Source organism: Microtus oregoni, unplaced genomic scaffold (assembly GCF_018167655.1).
Source record: "Microtus oregoni isolate MIOR12 unplaced genomic scaffold, Mior012 000006F_ref0000085, whole genome shotgun sequence".
In the NCBI taxonomy this organism is placed as follows: domain Eukaryota; kingdom Metazoa; phylum Chordata; class Mammalia; order Rodentia; family Cricetidae; genus Microtus; species Microtus oregoni.
This window is the reverse complement of record NW_024543065.1, coordinates 41,408,187-41,430,381: the sequence shown is the minus strand read 5'-3', so window position 1 is coordinate 41,430,381 and position 22,195 is coordinate 41,408,187. Positions and strand designations below refer to the sequence as shown.

Here is a 22,195-nt window from a genome sequence, read left to right as displayed (position 1 = left end):
TCCTGTTAAGAGCGTGAAAAAGATCCAATTTCTCTACTCCTGGCAACATTTGTTATCTTTTAAAAATATCATCTGAGGCCAGAGAAATGGTTCAGTGTTTAAGAGCACTAGCTGCTCTTCCAGAGGACCCAGGTTCAATTCCCAAAATCCAACTGATAAGTCACAACTGTTTGCAAATCCAATACCAGAGGAAGCAGCACCCTCACACAGATACATCGACAGGTGAGACACCAATGCACATAAAATAAAAATAAATCTTAAAAATATCATCTGGGTCAATGAGATTGCCCAGTGGGTAAAAATGCTTGCTCCCAAACCTGAAAACCCAAGTTTCATCCCCAAGACCTATATAGTAGGATGAAAGAACCAACTTTGCCAAGTTGTCCTCTGACTGCTACACACACTGTGAAACACACACACACACACACACACACACACACACACTCACACACACACACCAATATTATTTAATACTAAAGGCCATTATTTGTAGCAGGGCATATTTAATGTGTCAAGTATCTGTTTAAGCTCTTCCAAAGACCATAACATCTAACATTCAGGGAAGGCTTTATGATTTCCATTTTAAACATTAGGAAATGCCTATCCCAAAGATCAAGGGTCATTTATTTCTACAATAAGGACTGATGTGTAAATCTTATACTTCTGTGTCTCACATATTTATAACAAGACAAATATGTTGAGGAATGAATTCAATTGCACCCAAACTCAGAGGCCTGCTGTATTTTTCAGAATCGGAACCCTTCTCAAAGAGGCAGTGACTGAAGGAAAGAGTGGAAAGCCCAGAGGACAAACCTCTTCCTCTTCATGTGAGGAAACTAATAGAGAAACCTTGTAATGAGCCCCAGCCCATACATCCTGCCTCTTGTGTCCACTGCAGGGCTTCAGTTTCAGACCGGGTCAGACTGCTGAAGCTTGAGTCATGTCACTTCATTCTGCCACGGTGGTGGCCCTCGGTGAGTCCGGGACAACTGGAGGGATGGGGTAGGTGATTTGGGGAACGGAGTGTATTTCCCACTCAGGCCTTAATCCAGCCAGATTCTGGAGCCCTCTGGGAGGAGACTCTCTCCACTCTGACCCCTACTTGGGGTTTTCACCACAGACTTATTGCTAGAAATAGAGATGGGGCACGTGGCCTAGTTCAGCTTTTAAATGAGTGAAAAAGAGCCTGTTTGGAAGGGAAGATGATCTGAGAACATTTTTGCCCCAGTGTTGGAGGTTGAGCTCAGAGCCTAATATGTTAGGTAGGCACAATACCACAGAATTGTATCTCCTAAATCCAAATACTCTTTTTATTTTTTAAGATCACAGATGTTACACGCTATTGAGTACGCTTGTTCAGAAATTCTTTTATTCTTTTTAAATAGTGTGTTCTTTTATTATTATTATTATTGAAAAAATTTCTGACTCCTCCCCTCCTCCCATTTCCCTCCGCCTCCCTCTACTCCTCTCCCCTCTCCCCCCACTCCTTTCTCTCTCCCTCTCCAGTCCAAAGAGCAGTCAGGGTTCCCTGCCCTGTGGGAAGTCCAAGGCCCTCCACCCTCCATCCAGGTCTAGGAAGGTGAGCATCCAAACAGGCTAGGCTCCCACAGAGCCAGTACATGCAGTAGGATCAAAACCCAGTGCCATTGTCCTTGGCTTCTCATCAGCCCTCATTTTTCGCCATGTTCAGAGAGTCCAGTTTTATCCCAGGGTTTTTCAGTTCCAGTCCAGCTGACCTTGGTGAGCTCCCAATAGATCAGCCCCACTGTCTCAGTGGGTGGGTGCACCCCTCATGGTCCTGACTTCCTTGCTCATGTTCTCCCTCCTTCTGCTCCTCATTTGGACCTTGGGAGCTCCAATGTGGGTCTCTGTCTCTATCTCCATCTGTCGCCAGATGAAGGTTCTATGGTGATATGCAAGATATTCATCAGTATGGCTATAGGATAGGGTCATTTCAGGTTCCCTCTCCTCAGCTGCCCAAGGAACTAACTGGGGACATCTCCCAGGACACCTGGGAGCCCCTCTAGAGTCAGGTCTCTTGCCAACCATAAGATGGCTCCCTTAATTAGGATATATACTTCCCTGTTCCCATATCCACCCTTCCTTTATCCCAACCATCCCATTCCCCCAAGCTCCCACCCATCCTCCCCTTCTCACTTGTCTCTCCCCATCTCCCCTTACCCCCATCCCACCCCGCCCCCAAATTGCCAATTTTTGCCCAGCAATCTTGTCTACTTTCAATATCCAGGAGGATAACTATGTTTTTCTCTGGGTTCACTTTCTTATTTAGCTTTTCTAGGATCACAAATTATAGGCTCAATGTCCTTTATTTATGGCTAGAAACCAGTTATGAGTGAGTAGATCCCATGTTCATCTTTTTGGGTCTGGGTTACCTCACTCAGGATAGTGTTTTCTATTTCCATCCATTTGCATGCAAAATTCAAGATGTCATTGTTTTGTACCGCTGAGTAGTACTCTAATATGTATATATTCCACACTTTCTTCATTCATTCTTCTACTGAAGGGCATCAACTTATATTTGTCTTTTGTGAGTTCCTGAGAGTTTCTTACTTGACTCATACTGAACGCTTCCAAGATTGACCCCTCTTCCCGACCCACTTAACTTTTTGTCCCTCTCTTACTGTGTAGCTCTGGCTGTTCTAGAACTCACTGTGGAGTACAGCCTAAATCAGGAACTCACAGAGATTCACCTGCCTCTGCCTTTCAAATGCTAACGGAGTGTTCCATAATGCCTGATTCCAGGAGCTACACTCTTAAAGAAAATTGACTCTCCCTCTTCCAGCAGCCAGGATTCCCATCAGCTCCAAGGCTAAAACAAGGAGAATTGGCCTAAATTTCCTTTCATTTATGGGATTTTGTCTGGCTTGGTTTTACACAGGTCTTGTGCACGCTATGAGTTAATATGTGCAGCTGCCCTCTGTGTTCAGGACACCCTGTAGTCACTCGAGTCATCTCCTGCTTCTGGCTTTTGTGCTTTATTGCACCACCTCTTCCTAAATGACCTCTGAGTCTTGGAGGAGGAGATGTATGGTTTGTAAGCTCCTTTTAAGGTTGAGCATTCTGCAAACTTAGTCTCTACCCCTTGTTTAGTTATGTGTCTCCATGTTTGTTGTAATAGGAGCGATGGGGCTGCATCCCCAGCACCCAGGCCACCTGGCTAGCTTATGCCCCGAAATAACAACACACAAATTGTATTCTTTTAAACACTGCCTGGCCCATTAGTTTCAGCCTCTTAACCCATTTCTAATAATCTATGTAGCACCTCAAGGTGCACTTACCAGGAAAATTCTAGCCTATGTCCATCCTGGGTCAGAGTTCATTGCATCTGCCTCAGAGAGCCGAGCTATTGCGTCTGCCCAGGAGAGGGGGGCATGGTGTCTCTGAACTCACTTCCTCTTCCTCCCAGCATTCTGTTCTGTTTACTCAACCCACCTATGTTCTAACCAATAAAATGGGCCAAGGCAGTTTCTTTATATTTTAACCAATGACCTTCCTCCATTACATGTTAATATCAATCAATTGCAAATGAAAGTTTCTCAGATGAGGGGTGCAGGATGCATTTATCCATGGGCATAATGAGGAATATATTTTTGCTATTACATATATTTAAAATACCTTTTTGAGAATTTCATAGGTGCATACAATATGTTTTGATCATATTAATCCCCTTTTTTGCCTGTAATACCACACCAATTCCCTCCCCTCCTCTACTTTGTGTCTACTTTTTACAAACAATAATCCAGTTAATATCATTTGTGCTGCTCATATACTCAAGAGCATGGGGATATCTACTGGACCCTGGTCACACCCTTAGAGAAAATTGACTCTTCCTTCCCCGGAAGCCACCAACTTTCAATAGCTTCTCAGCTAAGAGTGGAGACCTTATGAAACTTTCTCCCATACAATTCAGCCCTCATTTTACTTTTTCTCATTGTTTCATTTTATTTATGGGCCTTTCATACAGTACACCCTGACAGAAGTTTCTTTTTTCAATCACTCTCAATTCTCCTACCTACCCGTCTTCCCCAGATCTTCTGCTCCTTTAGTGTCCCTTCAGAAAAGTGCAGTTCTCACAGGGATATCAACCAAATATGGCACAACAAGATGCAATAAGACTAGGAGCAAACCCTCATATCAAGACTTGTCAAGACAACCTAGTAGGATTAAAGAGTCCTAAGGGCAGGCAAAAGAGTCAGATGCACATCAGCTCCTAATATTAGGAGTTTCACAAAAACCCCAAGATAAGCAACTGTAATGTATATACAGTGGGCCTATTCAGACCCATCCAGGTTCTGAGGCTTCTGCTTCAGTCTCTGTGAGGCCCTATGAGCCCTGCTTAGTTGATTCTGTGGGCCATATTCTCTTGGTGTCCTCAACCCTTCAGGCTCCTGAAATCCTTCTTCTCCTTGGGGGTTCTCTGAGCTCCACCTAGTGTTTGACTGTGGGTCTCTATATTTGCTCCTTTCATCTGCCAGAGGAAGTAAACAACTGGGCTAGGCTCTGAACTAAACCCATTTTATTTTTGGTTTTGAGACACTATCTCACTAAGATTTTCAGGCTGACTTTGAACTCACTTTGTGGCCCAAGTAATACTTGAATATGTAACTCAGTTGAGTAGCTGGGATGCCAAGTCTCTTTCTCTACCTTAAGGATATTTAAGAGTTCTTTCACAAGAAGAAGGAGGACTATACTCTGACATTAATGTTGTAGGAGGCTGCTTGTTCATTTCCCAGCTGCTCATACTCTTCAAATAACCACACAAAAACTACATTAGTTAAATCACTGCTTGGCCAATCACTACAACATATTCCTAGCAAGCTCTTACATATTAAATTAACCCATTTCTATTATTTTATATTTTACCATGAGGCTTATGGCCTAACAGTAAGGTTCCAGCTAGCAGCTCATATCATTCCCTTATGGTGGCTACATGGCATCTCCTGTCTCTGCCTTATTTCTCCCCACATTAAGTTTAGTTTCCCCCACCTATCTCTATTCTTCCCTGTACAGGCCCCAAATAGTTTCTTTATTAACCAGTGGTATTCACAGCATACAGAGGGGAATTCCACATCACCTCTCCTGTTTTGTTTAAATAAAACGGAAGGTTTTAATTTTAACATAGTAAAATTACATGTACAAAACAGGTATCAAGCAAGATTATATCTACTTTACCTTTTATAATAACCAAGGAAAGCTATAATTATAACTATCTATTCTTCAACTTCATCAAAGACAACAGAAGAATAACAGGAAGTGCATTGTAAGCAACTTCCAAAACTCTAGAATTGACAGAGACGTCTTGCTGCCTAGACAGTCACACAAAGTTCTTTTGTATCATTGGGGCATCCAACCTTCAGCCTACAGGCCCATAGTGTCTAGCAGACTTTTCCTTTAAGCAGGAAATTTCAAAGACAGTTCTGCCTATATTGGCAGTTTGTCAACCACTTTCTTCAGTGTCCTGCAGAATGCCTTGCAGACTCTTTTATAAAGCAGAAACCCTGAAAGACAATCTCACCTTTAGGCAAGTTCAGCAGTCATTTCTTTGTGGGTCCTGCAAGCCCAGTTAATACAGCATAACATCAATCAGTCCAGGCAAGTGCAGTTTCTTGCCCAAATGGCTAACCAAATTTATAAGGAGCTTCTTTGATGCCCATCAACCTCTTGAAGTAAATGGTGCTGCCAGGAGCAGATGTGTTTCATTGTCATGAAAAGTCTCAGTTATTAAAACATTTTAAATGCCATATTCTGTAGCTCTTTGAAGTTGTTCAAAAATACCTGTCTATCTGAAATATATCTCTGTACATCTAGAAAACCTAGCTAACATGTCTATAAACTTGATTATTATAGATGACTCTCTATGAACCTATGTTTCTTAATTATACATTACATTTTAAAATGAGCTGTACAGACACAATACCTTAATTAAGAGCAGAAATATAGATATAACAAAATTGACCTTAAATTTTTATCAATTGATCAAGATCCATACCAAAGCAAATTATTCATATCTATAGCATATCCCCCTTTAAATGTAAACAAACATTTATAAACAGTATTCAGGAATTTGGGCATATTTTTCTCCAAACTGCTTCCTGCTTTTTGTTGGATGAAGTATTTTGGGGGTGTTAATGGCAACCTTTCAGGGCCTCTTGGTCCATTCAACCTCATTAGGCTGGAATTGATCCACAGGTTCTTACCTTCTATAAAAACAAAAGCAGAACCTCTTTTTCAAAGCAACAAATCTTTAGACCCAAATTCTGAAGTCAGGATACATTTAAAATATATATGTTGGCTTAGTTTATCAGTCCATACAATGAAATATCTCTCTGTATGTAGCTGTTTCACAATAAAAAAAAGTAAAGGAAAAACAATAATATACATAATTCAGACTTTCTATGTGTATTCCATCTTTACATGACTCATTTTTCTTATTCTATTACTTTTTTGACAAGTTTAATCTGTCTCTTTAAAGACTGTGTTTTATTTTAAAAAAAAACATTTACTTTTTTATAACTCTATTTTTTTCTTCTTTCTTCCAAGTCTACATACATTTTTAAACACAATGTACCCATTTACAGGTGTTTTCATCTGAATCTGTCTTTATTGTGTATATATAATTATTTTCTGACCAGATCTTCTTCTTTTGAAATGCTAAGTGGGCATGGGTTGGATCAATATGACCCTGCCTGCTTGCTCTGCCTAGTTCAACATGGCAGAGACATGTTTGCTGCCTCTGAGAGCCATGCTCACAGCCCCATTTTTAGGTACACAGCAGGTCTATGTTACCATTAAGCCAGTTGTAGCACTCTGCTCACAGACCCCATTGAAATGCGTCATAGCTGGACCTCCTGAAAGAGTCAGAGCCATTAGTGCTGGTGAACCAGGAAACTGCTGTTTTGAAACTGAGGGTGTTTTTTTGCTACTGCTGAATCAGGAAAACCTCTCTTAAAGGAATCATGCCTCTGCTTGCTTTTAGCCATCAGAACAAGAAGTTGCATGAAACTCTGTTTGTGTGTGTGTGTGTGTGTGTGTGTGTGTGTGTGTGTCTAGGAGTCCTTTTGAAGCTTTCCCAGGTTTTATGAGTACATATTCAACAATGTTGGTGTGTCAATTTGTTATAGGAGGCTGCTTGTTCATTTCTCAGCCACCCAGACTCCTGAAATAACCATACAGATACTGTATTAATTAAATTACTACTTGGCCAATCATTATAGCATATTCCTAGCAAGCTCTAAAATATTAAATTAAACCATCTCTATTGTTTTATATTTCACCATGAGGTTTGTGGCCTACTGGAAAGTTTCCAGGTGACAGCTCATACCTTTCCCCTCTGGTGGCTACATGGCATCTCCTGACTCCACCTTCCTTCTCCCAGCATTGAGTTTTAGTTTTCTCTGCCTATCTCTACTCTGTTCTGTGCAGACGCAAAACAGTTTCTTTATTAACAGCAATTGTATTCACAGCATACAGAGGGTAATCCCACATCACATAAATATAGAAGAGGAATTACTGGGTAATCATGAGAGGCTGGATGTCCCCACCAATATCTAGTCATTCCTAGATTCTCGTTGCTAAAGAAGCCATGTTGTGAGGATCTTTCTTAATGGGTTTTCTCTTTTAGTGCTGTGCCTGGGATGGACAATTAATACTCAGCAAGGTGAGTCATGTCTTCAGTTCGGCTTTGGAGAGGATCATGTGCACCTGGGAGACCTGGGGGGAGATCCTTGAATATCCCCTGTAATCATAAACACTCCCAAATATGCAGACTTCACCTCTCCCTTTTGCCACATATCTTTCTTTGTTTTCTTGGTTAAAAGTGTTTTTAATTTACAATTAAAAATGGAATATATTTATGGGATGCAATCTCCTGTTTTGATGTGTGTTTATATTATACTATGACTAAGTTAGGCTAAGTTTCAAGTCCTTCAACTTTGAAAATCATCATCTTTATTGTGAAAAAGTTATATATCTACCATTATAGGAATTTTTATTGATATTTTTTACTTCCCCCTCCTCCCACTTACCTCCCCTCCCCCCAATCTCCCTCCCCGTCCCTCTCCAGGCCAAGGAGCAGTCAGTGTTCTCTAACTTATGGGAAGTCCAAGGTCCTTCCCACCCCCCCCCCAGGTCCAGGAAAGTGAGCATCCAAACAGGCTAGGCTCCCACCATGCCTGTCAATGCAGTCGAATCAAAACCCAGTGCCATTGTTCTTGGCTTCTCAGTCAGCCTCCACTGTCAGCCACATTCAGAGAGTCTGGTTTGATTACATGCTCCATCAGTTCCAGTCCAACTGGCCTTGGTGATCTCCTATTAGATCAGTCCCCCCATCTCAGTGGGTGGACACGCCCCTCATGGTCTTGACTTCTTTGCTCATGTTCTCCCTCCTTCTGCTCCTCATTTGGACCTTGGGAGCTCAGTCCAGAGCTCCAATGTGGGTCTCTGTCTCTATCTGCATCCATCGCCAGATGAAGGCTTTATGGTGATATGCAAGATATTCATTAGTGTGGCTACAGGATAAGGCCAGTTCAGGCACCCTCTCTTCTGCTGCCCAAGGAACAATCTAGTGACATCTCCTTGGACACGTGGGGACCCTTTCAGGGTCAATTTTCTTGCCAACCTTAAAATGGCCCCCTTAATTAAGATATCTATTTCCCTGCTCCCACATCCACCCCTCCTCCATCCCAACAACCCATTCCCTCAAGCTCTCCACATCCTCCCCTTCTCCCTTCTCTCTCCCTATTTCCCCTTATCTCCACCCCACCCCCATGCTCCCAACCCTTGTCTGGCAATCTTGTCCACTTCCAATATCCGGGAGGATAACTATATGTTTTTCTTTGGGTTCACCTTCTTATATAGTTTCTCTAGGATCAAGAATTATAGGTTCAATGTCCTTTAATTATGGCTAGATCCACTTATGAGTGAGTACATACCATATTCAATTTTTTGTGTCTGGGTTATCTCAGTAAAGTATTTTCTATTTCCATCCATTTGCATGCAAAATTCAAGATGTCATTGTTTTTTTACTGCTGAGTGAACTCTAAAGTGTATATGTGCCACACCTTGTCTATCCATTCTTCTATTGAGGGGCACCTAGGTTGTTTCTAGGTTCTGACTATTACAAATCATGCTGCTATGAACATATTTGAACAAATGCTTTTGTAGTATGATTCGGCGCCTCTTGGATATATTCCCAAGAGAGGAATTGCTGGGTCCTGTGGTCGGTTGACTCCCAGTTTCCTGAGAAACTGCCAAACTAATTTCCAAAGTGGTTGCCCAAGTTTGCATTCCCACCAACAATGGTTGAGTGTTCCCCTTACTCCACATCCTCTCCAGCAAAGGCTACCATTGGTGTTTTTGATTTTAACCATTCTGACAGGTGTAAGATGGTATCTCAGAGCTGTTTTGATTTGCATTTCCCTGATTGCTAAGGATGTTGAGCATGACCTTAATTGTCTTTTGGCCATTTGAACATCTTCTGTTGAGAATTCTCCGTTCCGTTCAGTACCCCATTTTTAATTGGGTTAATTAGCATTTTTAAAGTCTAGTTTCTTGAGTTCTTTATATATTTTGGAGATCAGACCTTTGATGTGGGGCTGGTGAAGATCTTTTCCGAATCAGTAGGTTGCCTTTTTGTCTTAATGACAGTGTCCTTTGATTTACAGAAGATTCTCAGTTTCAGGAGATCCCATTTATTCACTTTTGCTCTTATTGTCTGTGTTGCTGGGGTTCTACGTAGGAAGTGGTCTCCTGTGCCCATGTGTTGTAGACTACTTCCTACTTTATCTTCTATCAGATTCAGTGTGGTCAGATTAATATTGAGGTCTTCAATCCATTTGGACTTGAGTTGTGCATGGTGATAGATATGGATCTATTTTAATTCTTCTACAGGTTGACATCCAGGTATGCCAGCACCATTTGTTAAAGATGCTTTCTTTCTTCCATTGTATAATTTTAGCTCCTTTGTCGAAAATCTGGTGTTCTTAGGTTTGTAGATTAATATCTGTGTCTTTGATTCGATTCTATCTGTCAACATCTCTGTGTTTGTGCCAATACCAAGCTCTTTTCATTACTGTATCTCTGTAATAGAGTTTGAAATCAGGAATGGTAATGCCTCTGGAGGTACTTTTATTGTATAGGATTGTTTTAGCTATCCTGGGTTTTTTGTTTTTCCATATAAAGGTGATTATTGTTCTCTCAAGGTCTGTGAAGAATTTTGTTGGGAATTGCATGAATCTATAGAATGCTTTTGGGAGAATTGCCATTTTAATATATTGGTCCTCCCAATCCAAGAGCATTTTCTGTTATCATCTTCAATTTCTTTCTTCAAAAACTTAAAGTTCTTGTCAAATTGATCTTTCACTTCCTTGGTTAGTGTAACCCCAAGATACTTTTTACTATTTGTGGCCATTGTGAAAGGTTGTGTTTCTCTGATTTCCCTCTCTGCTTCTTTGTACTTTGTGTATAGGAGGGCGACTGATTTTTTGGAGTTGATCTTGTATCCTGCCACATTACTGAAGATGTTTATCAGCTGTAGGAGTTCTTTGGTAGAGTTTTGGGGGTCGCTTATGTACACTATCATATCATCTGCAAATAATGAAAGTTTGACTTCTTCCTTTCCAATTCACATCCCCTTTCTTTCTTTATGTTGTCTTATTGCTATTGTTAGAACTTCAAGCACTATATTGAAGAGGTATGGAGAGAGTGGACAGCCTTGTCTTGTTCCTGATTTTAGTGGGACGGCTTTGAGTTTCTCTCCATTTAATTTAATGTTAGCTGTTGGCTTGCTGTATATTTCTTTTATTATATTCAGGAATGAACCTTGTATCCCTAATCTCTCTAAGACCTTTATCATAAAGGGGTGTTGAATTTTGTCAAATGCTTTTTCAGCATCTAATGAAATGATCGCATGGTTTTCTTCTTCAGTTTATTTATATGATGGGTTACATTGATTGATTTTTATATGTTGAACCAGCCCTGCCTCTATGGGATGAAGCCTAATTGATCATAATGTATAATTTTTTGGATGTGTTCTTGAATTCAGTTAGCAAGTATTTTATTGAGAATTTTTGCATCGATGTTCATGAGTGAGATTGGTCTGTAATTCTTTTTCTTGGTTAAGTCTTTGTGTGGTTTCGGTATCAGGATGATGGTAGCTTCATAAAAGGAGTTTGGCAATGACTCTTCTGTGTCTATTTTGTGAAACACATTAAGAAGTATAGGTATTCCTCTTGGAAGTTCTTCTAGAATTCTTCATTGAAACTATCTGGTCCAGGACTTTTTATGGTAGGGAGGTTTCTGATGACAGCCTCTAATTCCTTGTGGCTTACAGGTCTATGCAAGCTGTTCACCTGGTCTTGATTTAATTTTGGTGTATAATACTTACCTAAAAAAAAGTGTCCATTTCTTCCACATTTTCCAATTGTGTGGCATATAAGCTTTTGTAGTAATATCTAATGATTCTCTGAATTTCCTCTGTGTCTGTGGTTATGTCCCCCTTTTCATTTCTGATCTTGTTAATTTGCGTGTTCTCTCTCCTCCATTTGATTAGTTTGGAAAGGGGTTTGTCAATCTTGTTGATTTTCTTCAGGAACCAGCTTTTTGTTTCATTGATTCTTTAGATTGTTTTCTGTGTTTCTATTTTGTTGATTTCAGTGCTCAATTTGATTATTGAATCTGCTTCTTTTTTTCTAGAGCTTTCAGGTCTGCCATTAAGTCTCTAATGTGTGTTTTCCCCGTTTTCTTTATGTGGCTACTTAGTGCTATAAATTTTCCTATTAGCACTGCTTTCATAGTGTCCCATAGTTTGAGTATGATATGTCTTTATTTTCATTGAATTCAAGGAAGACTTTAATTTCCTTCTTTATTTCTTTCTTGACCCAGGGGTAGTTCAGTAGTTGACTGTTCAATTTTCATGAGTTTGTAGGCTTTCTGGGGGTAGAATTGTTGTTGAATTCTAACGTTATTTCATGGTGATCTGATAGCACACAGGTGGTTACTACAATTTCTTTGTATCTATGGATGTTTGCCCTGCTACCAATTATGTGATCAATTTTTGAGAAGGTTCCATTTGATGCTGAGAAGAAGGTATATTCTTTTCTGTTTGGGTGGAATGTTCTATAGATGTCTATTAAGTCCATTTGCTTCATTACATCTGATATTTCTCTTATTTCTCTGTTAAGTTTCTGTCTGGTTGTCCTGTCCATTTGTGAGAGTGTTGAAATCTCCTACTATCAGAGTGTGGGGTTTGAGGTTTGATGTGTGCTTTGAGTTCTAGTAATATTTTTTACATATGTGGGTGCTTTTATATTAGGGGCATAGATATTCAGGATAGAGACTTCCTCCTGATGAATTGTTCCTGTTATGAGTATAAAGTGTCGATCTCCATCTCTTCTGACTGATTTTAGTTCGAAATCAATTTTGTTAGATATTAGTATAGCCACACCCACTTGTTTCTTTCGATCATTTGATTGGAAAACCTTTTCCCAACCCTTTACTCTAAGGTAGTGTCTGTCTTTGAGTTTGAGGTATGTTTCTTATAAACAGCAGAATGTTAGATTCTGATTTCGTATCCATTCTCTTAACCTGGCCTTTTTATAGGTGAATTGAGTCCATTGATATTAAGTGATATTAATGACCAGTGGTTGTTAACTCTGGTTATTTTTCTGGTGGTAGAGTTTGTGTGTTTCCCTTCTTTGAGTTGTGCTGGTGAAGGGCTGTCAGATGCTTGTGTTATTATGGGTGTTGTTGGCTTCCTTGGTTTGTGATTTTCCTTTTAGTATTTTCTGTAAGGCTGGGTTTGTGGCAACATATTATTTAAATATGTTTTTTGTCCTGGAATATCTTGTTTTCTCCATTGATGGTGAATGCAAGCTTTGCTGGTTATAGTAGTCTGGGCTTGCATCCATGGCCTCTTAGTGTCTGCAGCACATCTACCCAAGACCTCTGGCTTTCATGGTCCCATTGAGAAGTTAGGTGTATTTCGGATAGGTTTACCTTTATATGTTACTTGACCTTTTTCCTTTGCAGCTCTTGATATTTGTTCTTTATTCTGTATGTTTTGTGTTTTAATTATGATATATCAAGGGGATGCTTGTTTTGATCCAGTCTATTGGGTATTCTGTATGCTTCTTGTACCTTCATAGGAATATCCTTCTTTACGTATGGAAAGGTTTCTTCTATAATTTTGTTGAATATATTTTCTAGGCCATTGGGCTGTAATTCTTCTCCTTCTTCTACCCCTATTATTTTTAGGTTTTGGTCTTTTCATGGTGTTCCAGATTTCCTGGATGTTTGGTATTAAGAATTTGTTGGATTTGTTTTGTTCTTTAATCAGTGAGTTTATTTTTCAATAGTATCTTCAATGACTGAGATTCTTTCTTCTATCTCTTGTATTCTGTTGGTAATACTTGTCTCTGTAGTTCCTGTTCATTTACCCAGATTTTCCATTTCCAGCCTTCCCTTGGTTTGTGTTTTCTTTATTACTGCCATTTCATTTTTCAAGTCTTGAACTGTTTCCCTTACCTGTTTGATTGCTTTTTCTTGTTTTTCTTGGGAATCTTTGAGCGATTTATTAATTTCCTCTACCTTTTTTGTCATCTACATTTCTTTATGGCAGTTTTTCACCTCCTGTTTAAGTTCCTCTATTATTTTCATAATGTTCCATTTAAAGTCGATTTCTTCTTTTTCTTCTGGAGTAGGATGTTCAATTATTCTTCTTGTTTCATGATCCCTGGATTCGGGTGAGGTCATGTTGCCTTTCAGGTTGTTGGAGGAATTCTTGCATTGGTGCCTGCCCATCTCTTCCTTCAAATGGAGCCAGGATAGTCTTGGTGTCTTGGTCCATTTTTTGCTGTGACTGACTCTCTGGGTGGATCTCCTCAGTGCAGGAGCAGGAACTGTTCTGTCTGGATGGAACTCCTCAGCACAGACACAGGGTCTCCTGTTAGTCCAAGGGCACTGCAGACAAAAGGCAAACGTGGGGGCAGTACGGGGTTGAGTGGAACACAGAAGACCCTGTAGCAGAAGCTGAAGGTGCCCTGCACTCCCTTGCAGGGACCTTCTGGCCTGCCTGGCCGGCAGACACTCACCCTTCTGGGTGGATAGCCTTAGTGCAGCAGCAAGAACTGTTCCTGGGCCAAGGACCTTGGAGACAATAGGGCAGGCTTGGGGGAGGCAGGGTCATGTGTAATAAAGAAACCCCTGCAGCAGGAGCTGGGGGGGCTGTGCTTTCTTCCGGGACAGTCCACCCCAGTATAGCATACACTTACCCATCTGGATGGAATAGGAATCCATTATATGAATTTTTAAAGAAATTCTCATAAATGGTATATCTTGAGAAATGTATTTCTCCTGTCTAAATGGAATTTTATATCTTTGATGAGCATCTTCTCTGTCTCCATCTACCCTATCCCTAGCCTTAGGTAACCAGTCATTCTTCTTTTATACTGTTTATCTCTGAGGTGAATGCTTTTGTATTCCATATATAAGTGAGGGTCTGTGGAATTTGTCATTCTGTGATGGCTTATTTCATTTTACACCCCCAAATTCATAATAGTTGCCATCAACAGCATCATTTCCTTTTTAAAGGATGACCACTATTCTAATATGTTTGGCAACACATTTTAGCTATTCATCTAGACTGACAGTACCATTGATTCTATCTCTTCTCTGCTTGGAATCATGCTGCGAAGAACATGGGGGTGATAAGCTGTCTGCAAAGACAATTTCATTCAGCATGACCAAGTCTACAGCTGAGATATTTCTCCCCATAATCCAGATCTCTCTTAGGATCCCCTAGGCAAGGCATTGACAGTACTCAAAGGCAGAACATGAGAATTCATACTTGATCTTCCTCTTTATCTTCCTATATATTATGTGTCACCAGGTCCTGTTGGTTCCTTCCACTAAATTTGTAAGTCTGCTATTTAATTTAATTAGTTTGTTTGTTTCGAGATAGATTCTCACTAGGTATCCATGACTGGCCTGGAGCTCACTCTGTAGACCAGGCTGGCATAGAACACATGGAGATACACCCACTTCTGCCTTCTAAGTGTTGGTATTAAATGCATGCAACACCACACCCAGCCTCAAGTCTTTCTTCCTTTCTGCATAAATGTCTGCTAACTTCTTTGATGAGGGCTGAGAGCCATATTTACTAGTCAGAGGCTAGAATAATGGATGAGCAAGTCAGGCTTTGTCTGTGGGTAGTATGTAGCTTGGGCTCGATAGTTTATTTTGACACAGAATCAGACCACAATGTTGGTGACTTTGACTTACCCCAGTAACATCCTGATCTCCTTTTCCTATCAGGCTCTCTTGTCTCTAGGTTCTTCAACATTCTTCCATTTTCATTAAACACCCACTAACTCCAGGCTGTCTTACAGGATAAATTTTAATTTAATTTTTAAAATGACAAAAATTTCATGTGTTTACTATGTCTGACTTCAAATTTTGAAATAAATTGGTACTGGAGAAGGACCAGATCAAGCCAATTAGCATGAGATTTTCCCCACACATGTATTTCCCTTTTCAAACAGCACTTAACTATCCTTGGCATATCCCACTTGAACTGCTTGAAATCTTGAACTATTCCTGAAGCACAGGGTCTGTGTCCTCTGAGTTTGTTCAATGTTTGATTTTCCATGTTCTTGTCTGCTGGGTGCAGGAAGTTTACTTCTGTCTCTTGGGTTTCAGTGCAAGTATCTCTTCTGTGTCACTTCAGGGAGTACACTTCTGATCTCACCTGTCTCTTGAGATTCCTATGCTCACCCCTTACATTCATCATAATCTTTCTGCCACCTTCTCAGACAATTATTCTCTCAAATCAGTCCTCCCTCCCATAATTTGCCTTCAAATGGAAGATACTGTGTTTCTTGTATGTGTGAAACCATAGAAACATAGAAGGCATCCCTAGAAGATGAGCAAGATATTAAAAATATATGAAGAATAAGCGAAGAAAGGAGATAGGATTAGGAACTGTTTGTCTAAGGGCACAAAATCTCATTACACATGGATAAGGGCAGGAAGTCAATTACTCAGCATGGCTAGCAACTATGCATTCATAAATTTGTCACAAAAGGTAAGTTTGTGAGTTTATCCATAATGATTAATTTGATCCAGTTATTCCACAAAATACAAGACATCACCTTGAACATGGTAAGTGTTAGCACTTTAAATTTGTCTCTTGACATAAGTATAATTATCTGTGGTTTTATGGGGATGCCCTTACATTCAGACAGTTTGAAGCAGGGGAGATTTTAAAGCCCCAATTACACCCTGGAAAGAAGGTGGAGATAAAGGCAGAAAAAGCACAGGTCCCTGGAATAAAGCAGTTCCCCGAAAGGCAGTGGACTCTGTAGCAGACAAGTCCAGTCTGTGACATTCTGAGATTTTTTTGGATGAATCATCGCTAGACCCACCACATGCTCAGACTTAGGTTCTTTAATGTCATGTGGTGGGCATTCATAGTGGGGATATTATAAAGCTTCACTATGATCATGGAGAACTCTAAATTTGGTAAGAGTACAAAATGGGGTGTGTCAGTTGGTTTTGTGTTATGATAATGTCCTCACTGTGTGCAGTGAGATTCCTGCTCGCTCTCTCTCTCTCCTAGAATCTCTGCTGAGTCCTTCCATTTCGGCTGATCCAGGCCTTGAGATTCCCCAAGGACATTCTGCAAAGTTTGTGTGCACAAGCCCTGTAGAATATGATACATTCTGCCTGGAGAAGGGAAGCACAACAATAATGAATAAGAAGAATGATTTGCCTTCTCAAAAACAGGCTATATTCCATCTTGGCCCAGTAAATGAAGACACTGCTGGATCTTATCAGTGTCTCTATGAAAAAGAATCTAAGTGGTCCCAACGCAGTAAGACTCTGGAGCTGAAAGTGACCAGTGAAGATGTCACCCACACTTCTGACCCAGTCCCAGGAGTGACCTCAGGTTTGTTTCTAGGTCTCTTGACTCTAACCCTAACTTCTCTCTCCTGCCTCAACTTCCCCTGCTGTTTCCTAATCCTAATGCTTCCTTTTATCACCCCCTTCAGCACAGATCTTGTCTTATCCTTAAACCCCAGATTTCAGGAGCTTTAGTCTAACCAAACACCATGAATGAATGGATACAGTCTTACGGGTAGACCACTGAGTTGTTCCTGATTACTGTTTACTGACTAAGCCCCATCAATTGTGGGAGTAGACTTCTCTCAAGGTGATACATGTTTTTTCACTGGGCATTGTGATTTATACTGGTTTCCTGCTGAGTTCAAGCCTGTGGTGACTGCAGGAATATATTTCTTCTGGAGTGGTACCATCTCACTAGGCAGGTAATGTGGTCCAGAGAAGGTTGGTGGACAGGCCTGGATTATTCTTTTGTGGGTTCTTTTATATGGAATAACCTGTGTGAGGTTGGGCCCCAAAATGTCTGAAGTCGGGATACAGAAAATGTTCTAGTCCATGACCATGTCTTCCCACATCTTACCAGGAGCTGCTCATTGCTTATTCTGTGAGGCCAAGCAGAGTGAGTGAGTTAGGAATAGAAGGAAGGACCAATATCTAACAGGATGATTTTGGAGGGGCTCTGCCATGTTTTCAGTTTTCCCTGTCCTGTCATTTCAGGTCTTTCCCATGGTCTGTGGCTGAGTGATGGAGCCAATCACCCCCTTTGTATCAATACTTACGATAGAGAAGGGGCTTACATAGCTCTCCTCATCAGCTCCCAATCCTTCACCCTGCCTCATTGCTGGTGTTGTAGTTTATTACAGGTGATATGCTGGGTTGATGTCTTGATTTTGGAACCAGCCATCAAGGTGTCATTAATAATATTTTTTCCTTGATTCCTTCCTTCCTTCCTTCCTTCCTTCTTTTTTACCCTCCTTCTTTTGTTTTTTTAGTTGTTTAATTTTGAGATAGGATCTCTATATATAACTCTGGAAGTCCTGAAACTTGTTACATAAACCAGGCTGGCCTTGGACTCAAAGAGCTCCTTCTGCCTTTGCCTCCTGAGTTCTGGGATTAAAGGCATACCCCCACCATGCCCAGAGACCCTACTATTTTAAATATGGAGAAAATAAACGTTCTTTGTCAATGATAGCAAGCTCTGAAGACTCCAGGAGAAAAGCATTTCCTGCAGCAAAGCCGTGCACCTCAGTTTTCCACGACTCCATGCTGCCCTCTTGTGGTTTGAGCCTCATTACATTTTTTAAATTTCTTTTTAATTTAGTTTAATTTTTAAAAGAAAAACTATCATTTTTCATTTTACATACCAATCCCATTTCTCACTCCATTCTCTCCACCTTTCCCCCACTCCCACCCCCATCCGCTTCTCAGAGAGTGTAAGGCACATTGCTTTGAGTAAGGACCAAGATCCTCCCTGCTATATTTGTGCTGAGCAAGGTATCCTTTCAAAGAAAATGGGTTCCAAAAAGTCAGAATAAGCAGTAGGGATAAATTCTGGTCCCACAGAAAGTGACCACAGAGTCTGCCTCAGCTATACAACTGTCACCCACATTTAGAGTGCCTATTTTGGTCCTAGTTAGAAGGACCCATCCTTCCCTTTCCGGCCAGAGTTGGTGAGCACCCATTAGCTCTGGTAAGATGTCTCAGTGGGTATCCCCATCATGGTCTTGACCTCTTTGCTCATATTCTCACTCCAGTGCCACTCTTGGACTGGACTTTGGGAGCTCAGCCCAGTGTTCCAATGCAGGTATCTGACTCTGCTTCTATCTCATCAGTTATGGTGATATTTAAGATAGTCATCAGTCTGACTACAGGGCAAGGCTAGTTTGTGCATCTTCTCCACTATTGCTTAGGGTCTTAACTGGGGTCATCCTTGTGATGATTCCTGGGAATTTCTCTAGTGCCAAATTTCTTGTTAGCCCCATAATGGGTCCCTCAATTGAGATATCTCTTTCCTTGCTGTCTCTGTTCTTCCCCCATCTTGACTATCCCATTCCCTCAAGTTCTCCTCCCCTTTCCTCTCCTCCTCTGCTCCTCTCCTTTTGGGTTACATGGTCTAAGTTGATGAGGAAGACTGATTCAGCTAGTGCAAGTAGCAAGGCTTCTGGGAAGGCAGGACAGAAATTGCATATAAGAACAGTTTCCTTTTTTGAGAGAAGTAGCAAGGGGCTGATGAAGGGAGGGAGGGAAGAAAAGAGAAAGGCAAGGAGGCAAGGAGGGAAGGAAGCAGAGGGAATGAGTAGAGAGCAAGGGTGGATTATAAAAGTGAAGCATAATTCATTTTGACCTTTTCTTCTCCAACCTCTAGCCACTTGGCATGTGGACCAATTACAGGTAGCTCCCAAGTCAAGAGAGGCCATTCTTGGCACCTCCATTGGAGTGCCTTCTGCAGGTGGTGCTAGGCTAGAACACCTTGGTATGGTTAGGGTAGGCAGGGGAGAGAAGCAGTCAACTGAAGCCCCACTTTCCAATTCTCCAGAAGCGTAGAGAACCACTGGGCTCCTTGAATGAGAGATGCCATCTGCCTACATAGGCAGAAGAAGATGCTCACAGATCCCTGTACCTCTAGGACAAAATGAAAGTTCACCCATTGAGAAATATCTCCAGGTTTGAGGAAAATGATAAAGAAGGGACAGAAGACCATTAGACAGAGACCCAGTGAAAGACCCCTGAGATTCAGTAAAAGAAGACCTCATTAGTGACAACCCTGAGACCTCAGACATCTTGGACATGAGGTCCACTGGGAGAAAGCAGACAAACTCTTTAAGAAAAGAAAAAGGAGGAATTGATGGGTGAAAAAGTGGTTGGGGTGAGACTATAAGGTTACCCTGCTGTATACACTGAGCTCTTGTTCTGTGCCATAAAGAGACCAACGGAGGTGCAGCATGGTTGTAAAAGAAAAGTAATTTTCTCAGATCTATCTTGATGTTTTAAAACTGGGCAGTTCAAAAGCTCTTCCCATCAGCCCATGCCCAGTAGAGTCTCTGTGCATTTGGGTCTCCAGATAAAGGAGACCCAGCTCATAATAGGGATATTTGAAGGTTACAACCTCTATCTTTGGTTAAAGGAGTGAGAAGCATGGAGAGCCAGTTTATTAAGATCAGTCCAAAGGGAAGAAGAAGCTTCACACTCCTTCATCCTTTTTTTCTGTGTCCTGGTAGACATTGTTAAATTGACTGCTTTCTTTTAGAATCAGTTCTCCCACAGGTAAGGGCCATCTGTGATGATGCCTTCTAACCCCCAAATGTATCAATAACTACTATTTCAGGCTGGGTCCTGTTCACCAGAGAATGACTTCTCACTCTTGTCTTTTCCTTTTCAGGCCCTACCCTCCAGAGTTACAAGGTGTGGAATGATGTCCGCATGGCCCTGGCTGGGGTAGTCTTGCTGGTCCTGGGGGCAATCATTGGAGAAGCTTGGTACAACCAATAAAAGTATATGGATAGCTCCAGAACCCCAGGAGGATACAACCAAGGGGACTGAGTTTCATCTTTGTGTCCAAGAAAACCATATTGGCCTACGAGCTCCATGGATTTAGACCCTGTTGTCAGAAAATAGTCTCCAATTCTGATGACACATGCTATTCTTTATTTAGAGTCAGAAATTTGTCTTGATGATTTTATTAAACACATGATTACACAGTCAGGCTCCTCTCTGCACCTTCTTCCTGGGTCTTTCTTGCCCTCTAGCTCTTTTTCCATCCATTAACTTTCTGCCTATGTTGGCCCTTAAAGATAAAGTGAGGTTCATGCTATATATGGATTTTACTATTTAAAACCTGTGTGTTTGACTCCTCCATTGCTTGTGGGAGTGCAAACTTGTACAATCACTTAGGAAATCAGTGTGGCAGTTTCTCAGAACAATTAGGAATCGATCTACTTCAGGGTACAGCTATATCATTCTTGGATGTCTCTCAACACATGAATGAATGAATAAAGAAAATGTGGTACATTTAAGTAATGGTGTATTACCCAACTGTTAAAAACAATGACACCAGGAAATTTTAAGATAAACGGATAGAACCAGAAAAATATCATCCTGAGTGAAAGAAACCAGACCCATAAAGACAAACACAGTATGTACTCACTCATGAGTGGATAGTAACTGTAATATAAAGGATAACCTTGCTACAAACTACAGACCCAGAGAGATAAGGTAACAGGGAAGGCCCAAAGGGGATGTGTGAATCTCCCTGGGATGGGGGAAAAGAAGAGGTGTCCTGGACAGATTGAGGGCAGATGGGAATGGGAACTTGAGGTATCAGGCTGTGGGTAGGTGGAAGGGAAGAGTACTGAAAGAGATGTTTGGAAATGAGGAATTTTTAGGTTCAGGTGGAAACTTGATGCAAGACAGACTCCCAGGAATCTACATGGATGATCCCAGCAATAGAAGAGAGGATGCCCAGTCATCAGATTGGTGAATACCACAATTATTTTGTCAGTCTATCTTCATTCATTAAATGATGGAAACAGTTGCAGGGACTCACAACCAAACATTATGCCAAGCATGGAAAATCCAGCTGAAAGGAGGGAGGAAGAAATATAGGAGCCAAGGGAGTCATGTGCATCATAAGAAAATCCAGGGAAACAATTAGCCTGGCTTATAGGCACTCACAGATTCTGAACTAGCACTAGGGAGCTTGCATAGGATCAACCTATGCCCTCCACATGTATGTGACAGTTGTGTAGCTTGGTCTATTTGCAGTACTCCTAACAATGGAAATAGGGGCTGTCCCCAGCCTATTTTCAACAATCTAAATACAAATACAATCTAAATACAAAGAAAGGAGCTTAGTCTTAGGGCAACTTGATATGTCATGCTTTATTGATAACTATAAGAGGCTAGCCCCCTTTTGGACAGAAACATAGGTAGAGTGGATTGGAGGGGTGGAGGAGAGATAGAGGGAGGGATAGCAGGAGAGGAGGGACAAAGAACTACAGGTAAAGAAAAACAGCTGAGAGTGGGGGAAATGGTCTTCTACATGGAGGACCACACCTTTTAAAAATAAAACCCATCTGCCAAGCATGGTGGCAAACACCTTTAATCCTAGCACACAAGAGTCAAAAATAGGCAGATCTCTGTGTATTCGAGGCTATCCAGAGCCAAATAGTGAGTTCCAGGAAACCAGGACTACACAGAGAGGCTCTTTAAAAAAGAAAAGAAATACCACACTCAAAATGGAAAAACCCATCTGTTAGTGTGGGTAAGTTTAAGTATCAAC

At 41.1% G+C, this 22,195-nt stretch overlaps 1 protein-coding gene across 2 annotated transcripts; it reads left to right on the top strand.

Moving 5' to 3' along the window:
* Nucleotides 1-921: 921 nt before the first annotated feature.
* Nucleotides 922-20,619, top strand: LOC121450155 (leukocyte-associated immunoglobulin-like receptor 1). 2 transcript variants are annotated; one of them, XM_041654944.1, is made up of 4 exons: nt 926-974; nt 7,643-7,678; nt 16,634-16,963; nt 20,297-20,619. In XM_041654944.1, the coding sequence occupies exons 1-4, from the start codon at nt 941-943 to the stop codon at nt 20,404-20,406; spliced, it is 510 nt and encodes a 169-aa protein (XP_041510878.1). In that variant the 5' UTR covers nt 926-940; the 3' UTR covers nt 20,407-20,619. The 2 variants fall into 2 exon arrangements, with proteins under 2 accessions (XP_041510879.1, XP_041510878.1); XM_041654945.1 differs by lacking the exon at nt 7,643-7,678 and having other exon boundaries at nt 922-974.
* Nucleotides 20,620-22,195: the final 1,576 nt, after the last annotated feature.